This window comes from Pollachius pollachius (genome assembly GCF_949987615.1).
Source record: "Pollachius pollachius genome assembly, chromosome: 11".
In the NCBI taxonomy this organism is placed as follows: Eukaryota; Metazoa; Chordata; class Actinopteri; order Gadiformes; family Gadidae; genus Pollachius; species Pollachius pollachius.
Window position 1 is genome coordinate 21375150 of NC_136944.1, and position 24268 is coordinate 21399417.

The window sequence follows — 24268 nt, forward strand, 5'->3', positions numbered from 1 at the left end:
GTCATTCAGGTTTATAACATTTTATTAAAGTGGAATTCAAACTTGTGTACAGGGACACACAGACACATATAGCACCACAGACCTAAACTACATTTTTATTTGATCCACACCCGGCATCAATAGAGGCTCTCTGGTGGTTCCTCCCTCTGCTGTTCGAGCCACCAATAATACAATAACAAGTACATACGTCATTTTGATAAGCCAAGACATTCAAACTCACAAGCAGTCAGATATTTAATCTTACTGCATACAAATGTCATCCATATGCCAACTGATTGGTAACAGTAATCACATGTATAGCTTATTTAAACACAAACAGACGTGATAAGGGATAAAACAAGTCATTCAGTCAAACTATTTGATATGTAAAACTATTACTTATAAACTCAACTCTAAGAAAAAATATATACAGGGACAATTGTGAGGCAATAAATCAGATCTCTTCTGTAAAGCACTATTCGCGCAGCCCAATCTAAACATTATAATAAAGATATGACAATATCACTGATTATTAAGTTACATTTTTGAAACTTTTTAAAAGATACAATAGCTGGTTATTCATAATAACCTTTACTTTTTTTAAAAAAAGGCATTGAATTAACTTAACGATACTGTGACACATTTAATTGTGCGCAGTCCACAATCAAAGCAGTGTCCCCATTTCTCTTTTGCAAAAAAAACAAAAAAACCCTGTATATTGTTTTCAAGGCACATGACATTATTGAAACAAAGAATTTGGTCTAAATGATACGGTGTTGTTCCTGGCGATAGTTACGGTAGCGGTGACTCATTATACACATCCTGCCCTGGCTCCTCTTCAAACGTCACCTTGCCGTCGTCAGCGTCCAGCTGTGACACACACACACACACATCCCATTACAAACTAAACACCTCAGTAGACACTTTCAGACAAAACAGGGCTGTGCGCACCCGGAAGAAGCAGAGTGGAGGCAAAAAGCAAAAGCCACATACTCCTTAAAGCTCCAGATAATAGGCGTTTTCTTTCAGTTCTAATGTTAGTGTTAATAAAAGTTGCAATCAATTCCTTTTAACTGGCAGGACTACGGTATGGCAATACATTCTTCAAACCAAACCTGAATCTAAAAGATTCAAGAGTTATTCTGGAAATAACACATTGAATTAAACATAATGGGTTCCCAGTAATTAGCTTCATGGTTGTCCCCGTTTCAGTCGTCACTGGCTCGTCTCTTAAGGCTTCCACCGTTAGTCGGGCGGCCGACTCCCGCCCCCCAAAAGGTGCCGGGTCTAATCCCCGGGTATTTTCAGCCGACCTGTCACCTGCCCCTCATTAGTGCCTTGCACCTCAACAAGGGAAATCAATTCCCTTCTTGACCAAAGCGCTCTGCTACGAGCTACCCTACTAAATAGGTCTCAGTGAGGTCATAAAAGATCCCAGGGCACTTATCGCAAAGAGGGGCAGGGGTTTCCCCGGTGACCTGGCTGAAACTGCCCAACCAGGCTCATTCAATCTGGCGCTCTAATCATCCTCCTGAATAATTGGCTGACTCATTAATTCCCTCACTCTCCACCTCAAGCTGGTGTGGGGTGAGCGTTCTGGCACAGATTGGCTGCCGTGCATCACCCAAGTGGGTGCTACACACTGGTGGTGGTGAGTGAGGTCCCCCCCTTCACTGCAAAGCGTCGAGTGTCTAGAAAAGTGCTATATAAATTCAATCAATTATTATTAGTATTATAAGTTGTACGGAGTGGTTTTCCCCCTGAGCGATACTTACACACTTCATCTCCATGGCGGAGAATATTCGGCCAGTCATGAACATGCGCAGTGGGATGGTCATGATGAGGACGAAGGGGAGCGCCAGTGAGAAGGGGCTCATCTTGACCGCCCACAGGACCCCAAGACAGACCAACTGGATCAGCGTGAACATGTGCATGCGCAGGGTTTTTACCTGCGGACAAAGGGAAGAATGGGCGGGACTTAGAATTCATAACTAAAAGATACCAGGAAGTTATCAAAGTGTGTATTTTTGAATCTGTATATATAAACCACCATACGAGGCAATGTGTAATAAGTAAAATGACAACAAAATACAGTTGGATCAGATTGAGATGGATGCTAAAAAAAATGTGCTTTTTTGCATATTCATTTGAAAGTATGGAATCAAAGATAGGCATTGCACTATCTTGGTGAATAAACGTATTATAGCTGGTGTTGTTCACCAGTGCGCATGTGTGTGTGTGCGCGTGAGTGCCTGTGTGTGCATGCGTGTGTACACGTCGGGACGTACTCTGGTGGCGTAGGCATCTGCAGGATGGTATTTCTTGGGTACGATCATCAGGAGGATCCGGTCCCACATCTGAATGCCGCTGAGGGAGGTGATACCCATGTAGAGGAAGATGCCAAACAGGGCCGTCATGGGAATCCTCTTCAGAATAGGCTCCATGTAAATAGACACGCCTGGGGGGGGGGAACACACAGAACACATAAAGGCTCACCGACAGTAGAAGCACGTCTTTAAGGTTGCCACAATTACAACTGCAAATACTACCACTCATTTCACAACCAAAATCTCTTATTGCCTCTGCTACAATCCGTGGAGGCCAGGGCAGTAAGGGTTGCGGTACTCACCAACCATTATGGCCACAAGGATGCCACTGACCCTCTGCTCCAGCACCTTCTCGATCTCCGGCTTGGGGCCCTTGGACATGACGGTGAGGGCGTTGGCGTGGGTGACCGAGCGCACCGTGGCCGCGCTGAGCCAGGGGACCCCGAAGAGGGAGGAGATACCCCCCATGGTGACCAGGATCAGCAGGTCCAAGTGGAACCCAGAACCCTTTACCATCTTACGCTCCGGCTTGCTCACGATGAGGCTACGGGCAGATCGGAGAGAGAGCGAGAGAGCGAGAGCGAGAGAGAAAAAAAGATGTGCATTGTTTTGTATTGGACTAAATGTATTAGGAATCCTGACACTAAACAGAGCAGTTATAGGCTGTTTTGCTTTGTTTGTTTGTTCAGATGCAACGATGGTCTACGACAACGCCGTCTGTAAGCCAGACTCTTACGGAGCCACTGGCAAAGCAAAATGACGAGCCACGCCACAAGCTGGCCGGTGAGCAGGTAGACGTTCCCGTCACTCACGTGGTGATCTGGGACTCGAGGAAGATGAGGATGAAGACCAGCAAAGCCGGGACACAGCAGGCGCACATCATCCAGGTGGGGAAGTTCTTCGACATCCCCATGGGGTTGATGAACCAGCCTCTGACCGCTGGGTTGGTCACCTGCACACCTTTCGGCACAACCAGTTTCTGCAGGATACCGTGGGGTAAGGTTAGGGCTGCTCGATTATGGAAAAAAAAAATCACGATTATTTTGGTCAATATTGAAATCACTATTGTTCAAAAGATTATTTTTGAGTTTGAAAACATGATGTATTTATTCAGCATGTCTCTCCCCAAAAAACACATTGTAACTGAGAACTTTGCCTTAAAACACAAAATGGTCAAAAAGAAAATGTTCAAATCTAAAATAATGCACAGATATGTATCCAGTTGTTTCTATAAAACGTTTAATGAAGAAAAGAAAAAAGAAAAAAAATCAAAAACTTGTTTATATTAGTTTTGTGATCGTTTGACGCTAAAATTGAAATCACGATCAAAATTCGATCAATCGCCCAGCCCTAGGTAGGGTCGCATTAACGTGTGGTATAATGGCTTAATTTGGCTTCAATTTGATACCTTACTATGAGGGCCACATGGTACCTACTGACACAATGTTTTTATAGTGGAATTTTTGAGCAAACTGTCAGTGAACTGATTGGTAGGGGGTGTTTATCTTCAAATACATTTTGGACTGTGTTGACACCGTTTTTTACACAGATTTTACTACTTAGCATAGTTTTAAATACACACTAGGAATATACAATATGGATGAATCATCAAGTAATTACTATAATCATAAGTATACAATATTCCTGCTGTCTGCACAAAGATACATGAGCAGACATTTTGCACATCTGATACATTTTTCTGATGCTTACCTGGGTGTAAGCATCATCGATGTTGATGTCAATTGCGATCATGACGAAAATAGCGATGGGGACACCAAAGTCTCCAATCAAACGACGGATCTGAAAAATAAAGAGCAAAACTTATATACGATTGTCGAATGTTAAAAAAAATAAATAAATAAAATGTTAAATTTCTTCATGTCCATTACGCCATATTGTTAAAAAATATATATTAAACAAAAAAATACAAAGCAAAACAATGAGACAGCATTCTGATTGTGCTTGATGACACAGAAGCAGCAGATGTTAAAATCATATCATATTCACGTTGAAGGTATCGTTATGCGTTTAAAGTGAATGTTACACCATTCCTGATGTTACGCCTTCACACCAATCTATGGTACATGTAGAAGCCGGAACGCTGTTCTTACCGGGCCTGGGAGGAAGTGGCCATTCTTGAATACACGCAGGAAGTAGGCGATGAAGAAGCACCCGAACATGAGGCACATGGACAGCAGAGCCGTGTTGGGGTAGGCTGGTGGGTCATAGGTAATGCTACTGTTAGCAGGGGGTTCGAGGTCCGCGTGGTGGAAGGGGTTGTCAATGCTGCTGTTCAGATGGGCGTAGTTCAGGATCAGAGGGTGGGCTTTGAAGATCTGCCATGACCAGAAGAAGAAACTGTGAGCGACTGCATTTGTGAAGCACACGACGAGTCAAAAACCTGTGTTTTCATGGCTGCTTGGTAACCGATGCAATCGGCTAAAGCTTTGGCAGTATGGATGCAGGAGGATGAGGTGACAGGACCTTGATGAGTTTGCTGAAGGTCTCGTAGATGAAGATGAGGGAGATGAGGATGGAGAAGATCTCCTGGGTGAAGCGGGAAATGAAGCGCACCAGGAAGCTGCCCTCCACGGCCACGATGATGATCACGATGATCACCAGCCACATGCCCACCCAGACGCGGCCCACGATGTATTCGATGCCCTGGGACTTGCAGAACTGGAGTGGAACAAAAACGAGGGAACATATGATGATGATGCATGTTCCTGAGTTGAGACCCAGCAGAAAGTTTCAGCACCACAGAGATGGACACTCTTTTTCTCCAGAGCTTGTGCCAATGATCAAAGGTTTCCAGTGGCCAGAGATTTGGGGAAGGCATTCCTATGCTTGACTGGCATTTAAAAACACAAACAACTAAGTAACTAGGTAGCTAGTAAATGAACTAGCGAAATATAAAACACACTAACTCACAACTTACTTGCTAGCTAATGAACAAACTAAAAAACGAATTAACCAGCTATCAAGCGAACGAACAAACTAACTCAATTTTTTTTTTTTGATGTTGGGTTTGTCCTTGTGACTACACAGAACAGAATCCATTGCGTTGTGTGATTGGGTTAAAGACGTACCGCGTAGAAGGCCTCTTCGAACACCAGCAGTGGTCCGGAGAATCCCACCACCAGCACTGGCTGGGCGGCGATGAGACAGAAGATGATTCCCTGGAGGCTGGTGGACACCATCAGCTCCGACACCCCCATCATCTTTTCAGTTTTGTCGGCTGGTGATGGGAAAACACACACACACACACACACACACACACACACACACACACACACACACACACGGTAAGTTCAAACTAACAGACCAAACAAACCTACAGAGAATATTATTTGGGCATTGTGGAGAAAGAAATTACATTTTCAAGTTGTTTAAGGCTGAAAGTTGAAAACACATAACGATCAAATACGCTGAGAGTGGCAAGTGGCCATTACAGCTTTCTTTTATTTCACAGCTTTTTAGCTTGTCCAATTTCATTCAAATTAAAAGAAAACCGAACCCATCATCATTAATCATTAATCGTCATTCATTAGACACTGATACCCTGATCCTGTCCCACATGACGGGACACTTACACAGCAATCCTCCGAAGGTGATGGCCGGGGACAGGGCGGCGAAGTAGATGAAGATGACGGCGGCGAGGACCTGGGGGTTCAGGGCGTCCGTGTAGTCGCTGATGTAATGGCGGTAGCGCCGCTTCAGGTCCCGGACCATCCCCCCGAAGGGGACGCCGGTGCGGGCCAGAGGGTCCTCCCTTGGGGGCTCGGGGGCCTTTTCAGCTACACATGGAAACCAAACCAAGCAGGTGTTAGCAAGACGAATCGAGGAAACATTGATCAGACATCGACGTTGGATAGGTGTTATTAAAGAGCAGGTAGTTTGTTACTAAAGAGCAGGTAGGTCGTTACTAAGGAGAAGGTAGGTCGTTACTAAGGAGAAGGTAGGTCGTTACTAAGGAGAAGGTAGGTCGTTACTAAGGAGAAGGTAGGTCGTTACTAAGGAGAAGGTAAGTCGTTACTAAGGAGAAGGTAGGTCGTTACTAAGGAGAAGGTAGGTCGTTACTAAGGAGAAGGTAGGTCGTTACTAAGGAGAAGGTAGGTCGTTACTAAGGAGAAGGTAGGTCGTTACTAAGGAGAAGGTCGGTCGTTACTAAGGAGAAGGTAGGTCGTTACTAAGGAGAAGGTCGGTCGTTACTAAGGAGAAGGTAGGTCGTTACTAAAGAAAAGGTAGGGAGTTACTAAGGAGAAGGTAGGTCATTACTAAGGAGAAGGTAGGTCGTTACTAAGGAGAAGGTAGGTCGTTACTAAGGAGAAGGTTGGTCGTTACTAAGGAGAAGGTAAGTCGTTACTAAGGAGAAGGTAGGTCGTTACTAAGGAGAAGGTAGGTCGTGACTAAGGAGAAGGTAGGTCGTGCCTAAGGAGAAGGTAGGTCGTTACTAAGGAGAAGGTAAGTCGTTACTAAGGAGAAGGTAGGTCGTTACTAAGGAGAAGGTAAGTCGTTACTAAGGAGAAGGTAGGTCGTTACTAAGGAGAAGGTAGGTCGTGACTAAGGTGAAGGTAGGTCGTTACTAAGGAGAAGGTAAGTCGTTACTAAGGAGAAGGTAGGTCGTTACTAAGGAGAAGGTCGGTCGTTACTAAGGAGAAGGTAGGTCGTTACTAAGGAGAAGTTAGGTCGTTACTAAAGAAAAGGTAGGGAGTTACTAAGGAGAAGGTAGGTCGTTACTAAGGAGAAGGTAGGTCATTACTAAGGAGAAGGTAGGTCGTTACTAAGGAGAAGGTAGGTCGTTACTAAAGAGAAGGTAGGTCGTTACTAAGGAGAAGGTAGGTCGTTACTAAAGAGAAGGTAGCTCGTTACTAAGGAGAAGGTAGGTCGTTACTAAGGAGAAGGTAGCTCGTTACTAAAGAGAAGGTAGGTCGTTACTAAAGAGAAGGTAGGTCGTTACTAAGGAGAAGGTAGGGCGTTACTAAGGAGAAGGTAGGTCGTTACTAAGGAGAAGGTAGGTCGTTACTAAGGAGAAGGTAGGTCGTTACTAAGGAGGTTGGTCGTTACTAAGGAGAAGGTAAGTCGTTACTAAGGAGAAGGTAGGTCGTTACTAAGGAGAAGGTAGGTCGTTACTAAGGAGAAGGTAAGTCGTTACTAAGGAGAAGGTAGGTCGTTACTAAGGAGTAGGTCGTTACTAAGTAGAAGGTAGGTCGATACTAAGGAGAAGGTAGGTCGTTACTAAGGAGAAGGTAGGTCGTTACTAAGGAGAAGGTAGGTCGTTACTAAGGAGAAGGTAGGTCGTTACTAAGGAGAAGGTAGGTCGTTACTAAGGAGAAGGTAGGTCGTTACTAAAGAGAAGGTAGGTCATTACTAAGGAGAAGGTAGGGCGTTACTAAGGAGAAGGTAGGTCGTTACTAAAGAGAAGGTAGGGAGTTACTAAGGAGAAGGTAGGGCGTTACTAAGGAGAAGGTAGATCGTTACTAAGGAGAAGGTAGGTTGTTACTAAGGAGAAGGTAGGTCGTTACTAAGGAGAAGGTAGGTCGTTACCAAGGAGAAGGTAGGTCGTTACTAAAGAGAAGGTAGGGCGTTACTAAGGAGAAGGTAGGGCGTTACTAAGGAGAAGGTAGGGCGTTACTAAGGAGAAGGTAGGTCGTTACTAAGGAGAAGGTAGGTCGTTACTAAGGAGAAGGTAGGTCGTTACTAAGGAGAAGGTAGGGCGTTACTAAGGAGAAGGTAGGTCGTTACTAAAGAAAAGGTAGGTCGTTACTAAGGAGAAGGTAGGTCGTTACTAAGGAGAAGGTAGGTTGTTACTAAGGAGAAGGTAAGTCATTACTAAGGAGAAGGTAGGTTGTTACTAAGGAGAAGGTAGGTCGTTACTAAAGAGAAGGTAGGTCGTTACTAAAGAGAAGGTAGGTCGTTACTAAGGAGAAGGTAGGGCGTTACAAAGGAGAAGGTAGGTCGTTACTAAGGAGAAGGTAAGTCGTTACTAAGGAGAAGGTAGGTCGTTACTAAGGAGTAGGTCGTTACTAAGTAGAAGGTAGGTTGATACTAAGGAGAAGGTAGGTCGTTACTAAGGAGAAGGTAGGTCGTTACTAAGGAGAAGGTTGGTCGTTACTAAGGAGAAGGTTGGTCGTTACTAAGGAGAAGGTAGGTCGTTACTAAGGAGAAGGTAGGTCGTTACTAAAGAGAAGGTAGGTCATTACTAAGGAGAAGGTAGGTCGTTACTAAAGAGAAGGTAGGGAGTTACTAAGGAGAAGGTAGGGCGTTACTAAGGAGAAGGTAGGGCGTTACTAAGGAGAAGGTAGATCGTTACTAAGGAGAAGGTAGGTTGTTACTAAGGAGAAGGTAGGTCGTTACTAAGGAGAAGGTAGGTCGTTACTAAGGAGAAGGTAGGTCGTTACCAAGGAGAAGGTAGGTCGTTACTAAAGAGAAGGTAGGGCGTTACTAAGGAGAAGGTAGGGCGTTACTAAGGAGAAGGTAGGGCGTTACTAAGGAGAAGGTAGGTCGTTACTAAGGAGAAGGTAGGTCGTTACTAAGGAGAAGGTAGGTCGTTACTAGGGAGAAGGTAGGTCGTTACTAAGGAGAAGGTAGGTCGTTACTAAGGAGCCGACAGGTAGGATGCAGACATTGAGGTTAAAAAAGACCCATCGCCTTGCAGATGGGAGTCAAACCGCCTTTTCAAACTGTGTGTCGCCATAGGGGTCAGTGGGTTTATGGATGGCCACAATGCAACTAAAATCCTTTAAATATGTATGTCTTCATGCCTTGTTTCATTTGATCACCAGCATGTTTGGAGACCACAGAATGTGGAATACATTATTTATGTGAAATGTACAGTGGTTTGAAGTGGCTATTAAAAGAATATATTACTTATTGTACTACACACAATATGAAGTGGATCGTCCACAGTACCTTCACAGATGCGTCAAACAGTTTTGGATAACCTGCTGTTAGGAAATACCCTGGGCGAAACCCTTTAGGGAACCCATCTTATAGAAAAATAGCCTGGGTGAAACAGTTAAGGAACCCCTGCTTCCAGAGCAATGTCCTGGGTGAAAGACTTTAGGAACCCCTGTTTCCAGAAAAATACCCTTGGTGGAACTGTTTTGGACCCCCTGCTTCTAGAAAGATACCCTGGGGGAAACAGTTTAGGAACCTCTGCTTCTGGAAAACAACCCTGGTTGAAAGAGTTCCAGAAAATCAGTCGGAATCAGTCTCTTGATCGGAATATCAGATACATTCAAGACAAAAGAAGACTTTCACAGAGTATTCACGGTTTTCTCGTGTGCACACATATTGACCTAGTGCCCGGTCTCCGAAGGCAATCCTGGTGTCGGCTGGGCGGAGCCTCTCCTGCAGCATCTTCTTCTGGAAGGTGATGATTGGTTCCAGCATCCCCTGGTCCTGAATCTCGGTGGGCGGGATCACGATGCTGGAATCCATGAAGTCAGCGATGGCATTGGTGAGCTCCTGGTCAGTCTTGGCCAGGTACGCCTCCAGGCTGAACACCTGGGAGAACGGCCAGGGAGAGGAGGTTAGAGTGTGTAGTATAAATGCATATTCAGTACTGTACAGTTTATCTGCTTTTCTGTGTGTTGGTATTATGTTGGGCATTTCACACCTGGAGGTTGGTCATTGTTATTAGTGGTTCCAGCATTCAAGGCACAGGTAACCCTATAGTGTTTGTAGATATTTGTTTCTGTGTTTTTGTATCATTGTTCTTAGTTTCTTGCCTTTAGTCAATTGCCTATGAGCTGGTTTATGCCAGAGACCCGAAACGTGGCAGGCATGAATTGAACATTTTGTTAAACAATCTCAATAAACTGTTGTATTTTCGGACATCATTCAAGTCATTCATCATTCATAGTAATGTTAGTCCCTCATGTATTTCATTTTAGTGGGATGGTTGGCTCTCTCTCTCTCTCTCTCTCTCTCTCTCTCTCTCTCTCTCTCTCTCTCTCTCTCTCTCTCTCTCTCTCTCTCTCTCTCTCTCTCTCTCTCTCTCTCTCTCTCTCTCTCTCTCTCTCTCTCTCTCTCTCTCTCTCTCTCTCTCTCTCTCACCCAGTCGGCCATCAGGGCGCCCATGGCGCGCCCACTCTCGTGGTAGTCCAGGCCGCTGTCGCTGGGGCCCACCAGGATGAAGACGAAGCGCACGGGCACCGGGGCCTCCAGGGCCGCGTCCATCACCACCGAGTTGGAGAGCCGCACGAAGACCACCACTGGCTTCTGCAGCACGTCCACCACACCTGCACACACACAACAGCAGGCAGACACACACAGCACAGGCCACGCGCACATATACACACACGGCCCATACAGGCGCGCGCACGCACGCACGCACGCACGCACGCACGCGCACACGCACACACACACACACACACACACACACACACACACACACACACACACACACACACACACACACATTAGTCTTTGGACATAGAAGTCCACAGAAGTTGGCATAGGTAAGTGCTTGGGTGTGTGTGCGCGTGCGTGAGCGTGTATGTGTGTGTGCTTTACATACCGGAGAGGACAATGGAAGCCTCCATGTTGTCAGACGTGTCTCTCTGTAACAGAGAAGGTTTTAGCGTCAGGTAAGATCGGTATTAAAATAACGTTTGGATGCCAGGTGAGGCTGGGTTATGTTATCATGGTGTGGTACCTTCTTGGGTACGGAGAAGGTGGTCATCTCGATGTCTCCTGAGGGGGGCGCCTCTGCTACGGACACAGTTCCTACTTGGCTATGAGGAGTTAAAAACAGGAAAGCATGAACAAGAGAAAACTAAACAAACAACAGAAATTATTATACAACATAACCTTAAGCGTCTCTAAGTAAACTGTGTGTAGCCTTTATATTTCTTTGTGCTTTAGGGTGGAATGATATTTTATTTTCACTTTGAAAGTGGGTCGGCTTAGCTCAGGAGGTAGAGTAGTCTTGTAGCCGAAAGGTTGCTAGTTCGATCCCCGTGTGCGGTTGTGTCCCTGAGCAAGACACTTAACCCTAACTGCTCCTGACCAGCTGGCTGTCGCCTTGCACGGTTGACTCCCTCGCCGGTGTGTCAATGTGTGTATAAACCGATGTAAGTCTTTTTGGATAAAAGCGTCCGCCAAGTGCCCTAATTGTAATCGCGTGCCGCGTCTACCTGCGCCTCATCAGCAGGGACCTCAGCACGGACTCTCGGTCGCTGGCCTGGATCTCGTTCTTCTTCAGTAGCTCGTCCACGGCCCTCTCGGCCACGGCGGACAGAGAGCTGGCGTCCAGGTCCAGGATCACCGCGCCTGGGGGTCGGGTGGATACATGCCAACAAATCGATCAGTCTGTTAGACAGACACACCAATTGTGTATGTCTCTCTCTCTCTGTCTGTCAATCTCGCTCTAGCAATCTATCTATCCGTCAGTCTATCCATCTGTATATCTTTCCATCCGTCAGTATCTCTGTCTATCTGTGCTTCAGTCTGTCTGTCTTTGTTATGACAGAGTTGGATCCTGGTTCCCCGACAGTCCCTCAGTCCAGTGTGGGTGAGTGAGTGAGTGAGTGAGTGAGTGAGTGAGTGAGTGAGTGAGTGAGTGAGTGAGTGAGTGAGTGAGTGAGTGAGCGAGCGGGTTGTGAGACCTGTGCTCATGGTCTTGCGGAGCTGGATCAGGCTCTTGAAGGTGAGGTAGGAGACGTGGGCGGAGCTCCAGACGCCGGTGGCCGGGTTGACGTTCTCCTCGTAGCCCAGCCAGCGGCCCGTCTCCTGCCAGCTGCTGCCCTGCAGCTCATTCAGCTCCACGTAGGCCTGCGGGGACCAGGGGAGCTGTGAGCCTGCTGCTGGCCTACCGTAGGCCGTTCTCTTAGCCTACTATGGGCCTACTGCAAGTCCCGCCTACTAAGTGGGAGGGGGTCCTTTTTACACACTGCACCTTTAAGTTGGTGAGCCTGGGATTTGTGGTAGTCAACCACTAGGCTAGTCAACAATGTGATGGAACAGAAAGAAGGACACTGTTCAGTTTACCTGGGCATCTCCTCTGGTTGTGGCGTTGGTGTTCAGGTTGAGGAAGGCTATATGAAAGGGAAAGGAAATAAATTATTAGAGAAAGATAGAAAGTCAGTAAGGGGAAGGAATGGAAAGAAAGGAAGGAAGGAAGGAAGGAAGGAAGGAAGGAAGGAAGGAAGGAAGGAAGGAAGGAAGGAAGGAAGGAAGGAAAGGAAATTAAAGGAAAGAAGAGTAAAAGAAAAGATCACATGTCAAGGCTTTGCCGTAGTGGACAGTGTTTGGTCAAACATCAGCCCAGTGAGGCCAGTGTTGGGTTGTCAGACCAGGTGGACCAGCCTACCTTCTGAGCCAGGAGAGATGAAGATGTCCTCCATTGGAGACTCCTCCTCCTCCTCCTCCTCCTCCCCGTTCCACATCCTCTGCGCCGGGGCAAAGCTCCCCCTGGGAGTGGGCAGACATGCTGCCGGTTATTTCTACCCTTCATTTTGAATAGATTCAGGGGTACTGTGCCTCACCACACTTTAGGTACAAAATGTATATATATATCGGTCATTTTTATTTTGGAGGAGAAATTCTATGGAGCCTGGGTAGGCTGGAAGGCAGTATATTTGCCAAGTTAAGTATTAAAGACAGTGAATGCCTTTGACGGTTTCTTAGAACTATGACGCTGACATGTGCTATTCCTTCGTATCGCCAATAGAGGGCAGAGTTTTACCAGATAGGCGTTAGGGTGGACGATTTGCTGCTACTGGACAACGCTGAACTTCAAACTACGTGAGCGGGACAGGCGTTGGATGGGGTGCGTTTTCATTGGCTCATTTGATTCCTCAGATGGCCCCAATTGGAACAAATACCAAAATGACAAAATGACATAAACATATAGAATAAACTCACAGTCTCATTGGAGAGGGGAAGGCTGTATCATTATCTTCGTAGGACATGTCAGTACCCTGGATGAATGAGAATCAGGGGACATTTTAATTGAAGACAGTAGGACAGGCATGGCTTTTATAAGATAGACATATTAGTGAGAGTCGAATGTCAGAGACAAAATTTCATTTTATTTTATATATATATATAAAATTATATGAGTAAGCAATTTAAAAGTAGTAATTAGAATCATTTAGTAAGTATTTGCTTTCGATAATTAGAAAGCTGTTCTGTTAGCTTCAGAGGGACAAGGTAAGAAGTAAAGCCCACCTCTCCATAAGTAAGATTGCTCTCCATCGCTGTCTTTCAGATCGACTCTCCACCTACTACTGAAAAAAGTAAAGAATTATTGGGACAAGAATTTTATTACGACTAACAATCGTACCGTTAATGTCGAGTCGAAGTTATCCACGTAAACTACTTAAAATGATGTTATATTACCTCTTCAACGTTGAATTTGGTTTTATGAATACACGTTTGTGTGAGTGGAAATGGTAAATTTATAGAATATAGCCATTGACATAAGAAATTAAAAATCGATTTTGATTTCTAAGTGTATTTCAGATCCCTCTGTCGTGTCCATGTATTTTTGAACCAATGCTGACAGAGATAATGAATCAGCCGTTGGCATGTGTGGTCTACAGTTGAGCTCAAGTACAGGCCTTACAAGTGGTTATCTTGGGGGCTACACCCTTGTTAAGACTCTTCAAATCTACCAATCTACGACTCTTACACAAGTACTTGAGTCTTAATAGCCCCCTAAGAATAAACGACAACAGAACAGGGAATGGTCCTCTTTGACGTTGATCACATGTTTGTTACATGCATTTATATCAAAATCAATATTGAATAAAAATGTCTATTAACCGAAAAAAAATATTTTACTTGAAAGTGCGGAAACATACAACTACTACGGGCCCTTACTGCCTAGTACCTATCAGTGGAGTTCTTCATGACTGAAATAAGAAGCTGGGTGCATTACAGCATAAATCCAATATAAGTGCTGAAGGATAAAGAGAAACTACATTTGTCCTCATATTTCTGTCGGTAGAACCATTGTTTTTTAAATGAAGAAATTGACTTAATCAACTCGAACCCAAGAGAGAAACAAGAACGTTTTTCTGTTTCAGAATACGACGTATAGCGGATTATTGTTCCAGAGAGTGAAACAAGCAGACATTCAAACTGCACTCCTTAGCCTTAGCCCACACACATGCAACCCAAACTTTCCCCTTGTTACGGTGTACCCACTATTCACAAAAATGTCCCCCATCTACCTATTCCCACCTCCACCTCCTGCCCTTCCCTCCAGCCCCGTCCCGTAGGGTCAGAGTTAGGCCCCACCCTCACCTGGTCGCAGGTAATCAGGCACAACTTACCGGGTCGTCCACCGTGCTCCAAGCGCCAACACACACCGCGAGTGATCCGGGGCCCCTGGTCGATGCACTACCCAGCCAAGACCACCGCAAGGGGGGGGGGGGGGGGGGGGGGGGAACACCCACACCCTACTACGTGAGCACAGCTCAGGGGGGCCCCACCCTGAAGAGCTGTGGTTGCCTAGCGATGCAGGAGGATGGGGCGAGATAAGAAGCCCAGTGTGACACCCAGGGCGGCTCTATCAGCCGGGGGCACCTTGAGGCAGGGGTATTCCCCCATACACCCTGCGGACCCTGGGGGCCAGGGGTCCTGGGGCCAGGGGCCTGGAGAGGGGGCAGAAGAACCAACCTTGGAGGAGGGGGTATCTGGTCCAAGAGTGTCATCTTGTTTACGTGTCGGGGATTCCCCTCGTGATGGGGAGATGGGGGGGGGGGATGTCCCTTGATCAAGTTAAGAAAGTGTTGATGGTGACATAAAGTTCATTTCGTTTTGTTTTTTTCTGTTTTCGAGCTCATTGGTGCTGGCCTGCCTCTTCTGCAAGTGACATCATATACTGTGTTGTTGGAGATTCTCTTCAAGTCTAAACCGATGGCTCTGGTGCAAAACCACACATTTATCACTAGGGGACTGTAGTTGACATTCTTGAGAGTGAGATGGGTTTGAGTTTGTCGGTTTCACTCGATTTATTTGGCCCACTGCAGCCCTCTAAGAAGGACATGTAACTTCTTAGCAAGGTGCAACAACACTGTTCCAATGGGACAATGTTGGCATAGAGGATCATAACTGGACCAGAGCTATTGGGTCCCTCTTAACCAACAGACTCTTTCCAGGGTTACCATACCTGAAACAATCCCCATTGTCCCGAACCTTGAGGGTGTCCTCCTTCCCCCTCCATCCTGGAGCCAAGAGGCCTGGGTTGCTGCCTTGACTGGTGGAGGTGTCGCTGGACATGGCGGCGGTGGCAGGGTTGTCTGGACGGGCTGGGTTGAGGTTGAAGTTCAGCTGGGCTACGCTGGTAGCTCCTCAGAGGGCCAGAAAAAGCCCTTGAAAGGGCCAGCCTCTCCAAGGGAGACAAGTCCCTTTCCCCATCTCCGTCCTGGAGCATTGGGGCCTGGGTGGTGGTGGTGGCTGGCAGAGGCGGGCTGGTCCCTCCGTGGGGCTGCTAGCCGCTGAAGGTTGCCTGTGGCGGTCCCAGTGCAGCCCTGCCCCGTATACCGCTGGGCTCCGTCGCACTGTGGTGGAAACGGTGGTAAATAAAAAACAAATAAAGAAACCTAGGACTTTATTGGGCTTCTTCAGACTGAGGACGCAGGATGGTGATGTCAAAACTGGTTCATTGTAGAGGTTCGTGTTCGGCCTACCAAAATTTGACCCCCCCCCCTTTTCCGGGAACTCCACTGCCTCCCTGTAGTAGCTCGTATTTGATTCAAGACAACGGTACTGGCCTACTGGTCTACTTGCCAACAAGGTGGTCAATGGAACTGCCCTTGCCTACCGACCAAGCGTTAAGTCAAACCACACACACCAGCTCGAGCACTCCGCTAAACTACCTCAGCTGGACGCCTGCTACCGCCATCGCTAAGAGCAAGCACAGGTCGCACAACAAAGTCACAACCCCGGCTGAACGAGCGCCCTGCTGTCAGGGCTGCAGAGTCGCTCACCAGCTTCCGCAAGAGCCACCTGAGTTCACCTGGACTCTGCATAGCTAACCCCCATCCTCCAATTACGCACATATTGTATGTTTGCACGTCCCGGCACTTAATGTGCCCACTTACTGTATGTTGAACAGCCTTGCACTTAAAAGTAGCACTTAGCATCATGTATCATCTTATCCTAGCTATCTTTGTTGTATATAGGGAATGGGATAACCTGGCGATTGTTAGTGCTCGGCACTTGGTTCTATGAACATCCTTACTGTATCGGTAGCGCTGTATTGTTGTCTCTCAGTTGCACATTGATTACTCAATGCACAACAGGTGTGCAGACACACCCAGCCCCAGAGCCCAATCAGTCTGACTAGGGCCAGGTGAGGCTGCTTAAACCACACATTCCACATTTCTAACCCTTATGCTGATGCCAAAAGAGCCCGGTAGAGCCGGCTAAGTGGCGTGTGGCAGTATTGCCTACATGCTTATCGCACAATTTGAGTCCACAAGGCACCCTGGTGTATCTTTTTTTGGTGGGAATATCATCTGCATAAAATAGTCTCATCCTGCCAATTCACCAACCAGGTGGAGAAAAGATGCCCTCACATAAACATAAGTGCAAAGTAATCTCAGTCACGTGAACTTCGTGAACCTCCGACAGAATGTTGCCATGCCACCAGTGTGTGCATACCGTACACATGAAGTACGTGTGTGACGTACTTCATGTGTGCGTTGTCCCCACAGACTGTGTGTGCGTGCCGGGGACATGGTTGTGTTATCGGGTTGAAAGCTATCTGCTGTGTCCATGTGTCGCTGGACTGAACAGTGTGACTATAATCTTACGGCACATTGTACACAGACACTCCCAATGGTAATACAGGGTTGCGGCACTATTAATGGTCCACACCTTCAGTCTTTTAAAAACTGCATTTTACGTACAATATAATGAGACAATGGCTTGTTTTTCATTTTATTTCATTCAAGGATTAGTTTGTATTTTAATGACAAGGTCTACAAACATTTGGTCACACTTTTGAATGGGAATTTAGTATTACTAAGCCTTCTACTGTACTTCTACCAATATTAATAATAATGATGTCAAGGGTACTCTTTTTTCAGAACTAAAGGCTCAAAATTTCTGAAATCATATTAAAGACAGTGACACTGTTGTACACTGTTGCTGGATATAATTCTGAATATTATTATTATTATTTTATCAAATCTATTAGCGCCCTTATTTTCCAGAAGAATTCAGGATCCAGAATCAAGGATTGACACAGACATAGTTGAACTGGAGAATTTAACAATACATATATATGTGGGCTAATCAACCTATATATTAAGATGTATAGGTCTACTTATACATTTACAGTGGAAAAATATATTTCATTGTTTTTAATACGAATTGGGTAGAAAAAAAACAACATTTATGTTACAAAAACAGATGTTTGGTCTAACCTATGCTAACGTTAGCCGAACATTTCGGTAACAATATAACATAACGAAAATAAAAAAAACTCAAATAGTGGAATAAAGGAACCTTTTCCGACAGGTGTTTACAGGTGTTCACACCCCCAGCCGAGAGGCACGGGGTTCAATTACCTACCTGTACCAAGCCTGAACAAGGCGGCATATAAAACATCTCCCACATGGCTTCAACGGTCACCGCAGATCACATGGCATAGCAATGTTCGCTCAAGTGCTTCTATAGGGGCTAGATAAGCTTTATCAGCGGCGGAACAAGCCGTTTGGTGACAACCATCTCGCGTACCCAGAACCTCAACGTAACGCCTACCTCGGCCCGGGAGCCATGCAGTCCGCCGCGGCCACGGCGCCCCCGGAAGTCTCCCATAAAGAAAATAGTTAGCCTACTAAAAACTACCTACACAAAGTAGAGTAGGCTACAATTAAAACCAAAACAGCAAACATAAAAAAGATAAGCGAAACTGAAAACAAAAGTGTATTTGTTTGCCAGTCAACCCTAGAAATAAAATGGCAGTAGGCCTAATCAATAAAACTGAGTTTAAATAATTAGGCTAACAGTGGGAGGTGGGGCCTGTAGCGAATATCGTGAGGAACGCTCTGTTTAAAGGAGAAAACATGTCTCTCTGCATTGTCATTATTCCTTTGAGAATGCGTTTTTTTGTTGTTGCGAGAATGGAAATGATAGGTTTTTTATCAAACACAATTTATAAAAATGAATTCACAAAGTAAATTAATAAAATGTGAGGGAAGCCTATGTCAGCGGAAAGGCACCGATGCTGCAATCAAAAGACAATACCATATTAACTGTTGGCTTTAGTAGGCTATGTAAGAGAGAGTAAGAGAAAAGTCTGTAAAGATAAATATGCATTAAATGTTACTGTCCCATTGTGATGGGTTAAACACATGTTTTATGTAACACATGTTCACACAAAGTGAAACGATCGATCAGTAATATGGTGTAAACCACCATGTGCGATGTTGACTATCCATTACGAGCCATTTCTATCCACAGTGACCCAGACGTATGATAGTTAGATCCAGCCACCAGCCTATGACGCAGTAGACTGAACCAGTGGGTCAGCTGAGCTATCCATCATACATCTGGGTGGACACTCCCATGTTTGACGTCACTAGAGGGTAGATGAACGAGCTAATCAGCATCCCACCTAGTGGTAAAACAGGGGAACTTCGCTACAACAGCCGCTTCTACAGCAGCAAACAAATAGTGAAATAGTTATAACAATGTGTACGGTGTGCACATGTATATTTATGTAACACAATATATGTATATTATATATACATAAAATATATATGATATATGTATATTATGTGAATTACACAAAATATAGTATTATTCTATGTATATTTTCCAATACATACAACATACTACGTCGATCACATACAAATCACACAGTGATGAGTGTCAGTAGGCAGATTTATTTTAGATTTTTTAAAGAAAATTAAACATTGGGTCAGAGCGCGGTTTGAAAACCACTCCTTTGCTTTTTAGAGGGTGAAGCTGCGTCCCCTAGTGTTACCAACACTACAATACACATATCTAGCTGACGCTTTCGTCCACAGCGAAGTGCATTCAACAATGAAGACATGGCCTCAATAGATAAAGAATCATTCGGGTACATACAATTAAGCAAAATACTTTAAGTAAATATAGAAACGGGAGATAGAGATTTTGTAGAGAATATTTTAAATATAGAAAAGCCCATATACTTGTTGACACATGCAGGCTTTATAATCTACCATACCTCTTATCTAATAACACAAATACAAATTCTACACGTTTTATTTGCATTGCAAATGTATTTTAATGAAAATGTGTCGCTAACGCATCATGCGCCTTTCTCTGCTACTTCCAACGAATGCTTTACAGCTTCAATTAAGAATAAAAAGTTTTTTTTCCCCAAAGGTTCTCTCACTTTAACAGCTACCCTATTATACATTTAAAATCCATCTTAAAGTAAAGCAAGCATAAATTGGAGAACAGACAGATAAGGGATAGTTATAGAAAAAGTGCTCAATGACCCATGGCAGGTAAAGTTGTACCCTAAAGAAATATTACTCATGAGAATTTCTCTTAATTTCTTGAAGTCAGACTAAATTAATTGCGAAAAATTCAAAAACATTCCATAGAAATATTGTAAAAAATGTATTTTATGCAATGATATATAAACTATACATTAATACTATACGAGTCACTTGTCATTAGATAGCTCAGTCTAAAACACGCAAGAAATTAACGTTTCTCACGCAATGCCTACAAAATGCGGAGTCATGTTGAGACTAGACTTTAGGGAGAGGAATGCCACCTGGGACTCAAACCAGTCGGGGTGGTTATGAGCATCAAATAATATCGAAATGGCCGCTTATTACGCCCACATCAAATCCATTACCTGGTTGGTCAAAGGTTAGTCCAGTGGGCATTTTAACTTGCTTACTTAATAGAGATAGCAGACTTTATAGTGCAAGCTGAATCCATTTGAGTCAACCTTAATTAACTAGGTAGGGAGATATATAACACAAAACAATGACTTCCAAATTATTCATTTTATTTTACAGACAGATGTTACAAAGTTGACGTTTACATTGAATTGGTCTGTGTTGAGAAAAAACAGAGGGTGGTTTAAATAACAGATGATAAAGTGCAGTTTCTCATTACATAACTGTTTTACAGTTTCAAGTTGAAAAACTTGAAAAAAAGCAGTGAATTCCTACCCAATAGATACTGAGAAGCAAGCGCATGTATACACAGTTGCATCTTTTCATAATGAACCAGTTAATTTGGAAAACCAAACAAAACTTAAAATATGCGTTGCATGCTTTGACCACCAATTACTTTGCATAGACCCATTCCCTCTGCGTTCCCCAATACACACAAAAATAAGAGACTCGGGTCTACCTTACATTAATTAATCTAAACGCTATTAAAAAAAAAAAACGACAGGCAGTTCGTATCGCCAGGCAACGAGGCTTGTATGAAAGCAAAAACAGACTCCCTCCATCCCCCACGACAATGCCCTCTCCCCCGCCCCGCATCCCCACGGGAAGCAACTAGGACTGCAAACATCATACCATACCCTTCAACCGGTTGGGATATGGTAGTCATGGATGTCCTGCGCAACACGTTAGAAGAAACGGAGGGGTGAGAGACACACTGCGGGGCCCCTATAGCGATCACACCTTGAATTAAACCGTGGCTTTGAGCTCAGTGCATGGGCAGCGTGCCAGAGCGCGCGTGTTGGGTCCTCCCATCGGACAGGTTTGAGATCGAGTTTCACCTGGAGGGAGGCCGGATTGGCCACCGGGGAGTGGATCACAACGAGGCCGTATGAGGAAAGGATGTTTAGAGGCCGCCTGGTTTACATGATGACACACGGGGCTCGGCTCTTGGTGAGCTTCGCCACCGGTTTGCCGTCCTGGGCTTTCTGGATCGCATCCATGACCTACACGGGGCGAAGGAATGCTCCGATCAGACCTCGGCTGGGAGTTTTGAAGGTATTTGCGTGCCTCTACGAGGGGGAAATGAAAGGAATACTCACTTCATCCTCGATGGGGAAGCCTTTCAGCTCGAGTTTGGAGAAGACCAGCTGGCCGTTGATCTCGATCTCGAAACTACCTGTTGACGGACAAACAGAAACAAAAGAGAAAAGTAAATTGTAGTGGGGGAGTCACGCATCCTCCCCTTACCTTGCAAGGTGAGGAGTTTGATGTGCACTCCGTGATATCACATCTTTTCACATTAACAATAGTTTTGAATATACATTAATAATACATAATAACATCAAAGTTGTGTACTTACTGGACCGGCCCACAAACCCAGACACGTCCGCTTCAGGGAACTCCGCTAGGACTACTTTCCGGAGCTCCTGATAGCGGGGTCCATACCCTCATCCGCCACTGGAACAAGAGGAAGGAGATAAACTAATAAATCACTGCAATTAAGGGCAAACCCAAGGGTCACGTCATCAACCACAGGCGTACAGTGGTATGTTAGCCGGCTAGCCATTAGCTGCTTATGAAAGCCGGCTGCTGAATGGCAACGGGACATTTAAACATAATTCAACATCAACGCGCACAACTAAGTTATTTCATCCCAGCCATATTTACCAGTATTCAACTCGGACCTGGACCTTCATTATTGTTCCGTGTAGCGTCTGGCGACTGTAGCTATGCTGTTCGATTCACGGTCAGGCAGCACACTGCGGGGTGGGGTTTAGACAGCGGTATATAAATACTGAGGGGGCGGGGCTTAAACAGCGGTATATAAACCGTAAGGGGGCGTAAACAATGGGGGACGGGCGGAGGGAGATCGTGACAGGGCGAGATTAACTGTTGTGCTTGGAGTATTACGTTACATTTTACATTATATCACGTTACAGTACATTATTTACATGGGAAAGTATACATGATGCAGGCTGGGAAAACTAAAGAGGCGACGAGAGAGGGCTAGAAGCTATGGAATGGTTTAACCCATGTACAGTATAATTACAATTAATATAAATAAATATGACGACATATACTTTCATATGAGCCCCACAAGTGAGCCATTGGTCATTACTTCTGTTATAATGAACAACAGTATTGTCTCCAAATTGATTGATTTGATATTAGATACTAAATAAGACTTAGGCAATAAATACTGCCACCTCGAAGGAGGTGGCAGTATTTACATTTTTATTCATACTGCAAGGAAGTATTCAGACCAACTTGTTAATCATCTGGACGTCAACCTTCAGACTCATTAGCACAGAAGGTAGTGAAACATTAACCTCCACACCTCCAAGGGGAGGCTAAAAGATGTTGGAGAAGCTCCTTCTGGAGTTCTGTAAAGGTGTAAATACACTCGGCCGAGCTGAAGACATTACACTGGAATGGCTAAGCAAGAACTATCATGTAAGTGTTTGTTTCAATATTTTGTTTTCATATCAATTTCAAACTATCTACCAGACCCAGCCGACAAATTGCCTCCAGTAGCTTATTTATTTGTATGTCATGAGTAATATATTTAACATGTGTATTGGCTTGTTCGTTTCAGTAATCCACAATTCAGTGTGGTTCGGATGGTGGCTTACACTAAGAGTATAGAATACAATAGTGTCTTTAAATAAGACTTTACTGTGGATACTGTTTGGTTGTATTATTGTAGCGCCACTGAGGCTCACTGACAACAATTCAAATTAGGTGTCAGCCCGAAAACCGCATTTATTTTAAAATGTTTTTATTAAACTCATTTGGGAATTTAAATGTAAACTCTACTCAAACTATAGGATCGCCATAAAGGGCTATATATGTCTGTCTGTCTGTCTGTCTGTCTGTCTGTCTGTCTGTCTGTCTGTCTGTCTGTCTGTCTGTCTGTCTGTCTGTCTGTATCAATATCTGGTTCGAGATCACATTTCAACAGGTTCTTTGTGACACACATAATTACATTACATGCAAGGACGTAGAAATAAACACACCTGCACGGACAGACAGAAGGACAGCTCAGCTCAGCCCATCATGAATGTGCTTTAACTTCATCTCAGTTAAGTGACAAGTTAGCCCTCTGATGGATGGCATCGTGTCTGAACCAGTACAGCACACGGCGAAGTGTTTACGCTGTAAACAGGATCCAAGTCAAACAAACCAAATACATGGAGATGGCATGTTTTATGCTCCTCCCAGTTATTTTGTTATCGTTGTTTTTAATGGAACATGATTTAGAGTGGGTCAGTTCTGTTTTCATAGGGTAAATGTTTAATCAGGGATGATAAATGATTGTGTTTTTAGTTGTGTTTTCTTTTATAATGTGTGGGTGTGTGTGAGAGAGAGAGAGAGAGAGAGAGAGAGAGAGAGAGAAAGAGAGAGAGAAAGAGAGACATCATGTACGAGATGTTGAAACACAGCAGTAAAAAAATCAGAATGGCTATTCTAAAATTATTCAACTTGATCTTGAGTGTAGGTTATTTCCCAGACATCTGGAATCGTGGTCTCATAACACCTATTTTTAAAAATGGAAATAAATCTGACCCTGATAATTACAGAGGCATTTGTGTGAACAGTAACCTGGGGAAGGTATTCTGTAGCATTATTTATTCGAGACTCATAGACTTCCTTATGAAACACAATGTCCTAAGCAAAAGTCAAATTGGATTACCAAATCACCACACATCAGATCATATTTACACCCTCCACACCCTGGTAGACAAATATGTCAACCAAAACCAAACCAAATATTTGCTTGTTTCATTGATTTCAAAAGAGCATTCGACTCCATTTGGCACATTGGATTACTTTACAAACTTCTTCAGAGCGGTGTAGGGGGTAAAGCATATGACATAATAAAATCAATGTACACAAACAACATGTGCGGCATGAAGATAGGACACAAGCGAACAGATTTTATTTCTCAGGAGCGGGGAGTGAGACGAGGCTGCTGTCTATCACCTGCACTGTTCAACATTTACATAAATGAGCTGGCCTCCATTCTGGAACAGTCCACAGTGCCAGGTCTCACTCTCCACAACACCAAGATCAAATTCCTTCTTTGCGCAG

At 44.6% G+C, this 24268-nt stretch overlaps 2 protein-coding genes across 4 annotated transcripts; both read right to left on the bottom strand.

The window, feature by feature from the left end:
- Nucleotides 1–4: 4 nt before the first annotated feature.
- Nucleotides 5–14643, bottom strand: slc4a1a (solute carrier family 4 member 1a (Diego blood group)). 3 transcript variants are annotated; one of them, XM_079745637.1, is made up of 21 exons: nt 14594–14643; nt 13485–13543; nt 13179–13234; nt 12625–12725; nt 12303–12349; nt 11921–12086; nt 11450–11585; nt 10969–11047; nt 10831–10873; nt 10368–10552; nt 9608–9815; nt 5900–6103; nt 5396–5544; nt 4791–4985; nt 4418–4642; nt 4017–4106; nt 3119–3285; nt 2609–2850; nt 2268–2437; nt 1755–1928; nt 5–849 (listed from the first exon to the last, which is right to left on the bottom strand). In XM_079745637.1, exons 2-21 carry the CDS (start codon nt 13509–13511, stop codon nt 772–774), a joined length of 2742 nt encoding a protein of 913 aa, XP_079601763.1. In that variant the 5' UTR covers nt 13512–13543; nt 14594–14643; the 3' UTR covers nt 5–771. The 3 variants fall into 3 exon arrangements, with proteins under 3 accessions (XP_079601763.1, XP_079601764.1, XP_079601765.1); XM_079745638.1 differs by having other exon boundaries at nt 13485–13540; nt 14594–14613; XM_079745639.1 differs by lacking the exon at nt 14594–14643 and adding an exon at nt 13656–13717.
- Nucleotides 14644–20269: 5626 nt separating this feature from the next.
- Nucleotides 20270–21949, bottom strand: LOC307082263 (migration and invasion enhancer 1-like). The gene is made up of 4 exons (XM_079745779.1): nt 21845–21949; nt 21537–21634; nt 21277–21353; nt 20270–21180 (listed from the first exon to the last, which is right to left on the bottom strand). The coding sequence occupies exons 1-4, from the start codon at nt 21871–21873 to the stop codon at nt 21097–21099; spliced, it is 288 nt and encodes a 95-aa protein (XP_079601905.1). The 5' UTR covers nt 21874–21949; the 3' UTR covers nt 20270–21096.
- Between the last annotated feature and the right edge of the window lie 2319 nt (nt 21950–24268).

Excerpts from the sequence above, each read along its gene's own strand:
- slc4a1a (XM_079745637.1), bottom strand. The coding sequence starts at position 13,511 with ATGGAGAGCAATCTTACTTATGGAGAG. Across the intron at positions 9,816-10,367 it reads GCGCCCTGATGGCCGACTGG|GTGTTCAGCCTGGAGGCGTA; the intron begins GTGAGAGAGAGA and ends CCGTTCTCCCAG. Across the intron at positions 4,986-5,395 it reads TCGAAGAGGCCTTCTACGCG|TTCTGCAAGTCCCAGGGCAT; the intron begins GTACGTCTTTAA and ends GTTCCACTCCAG.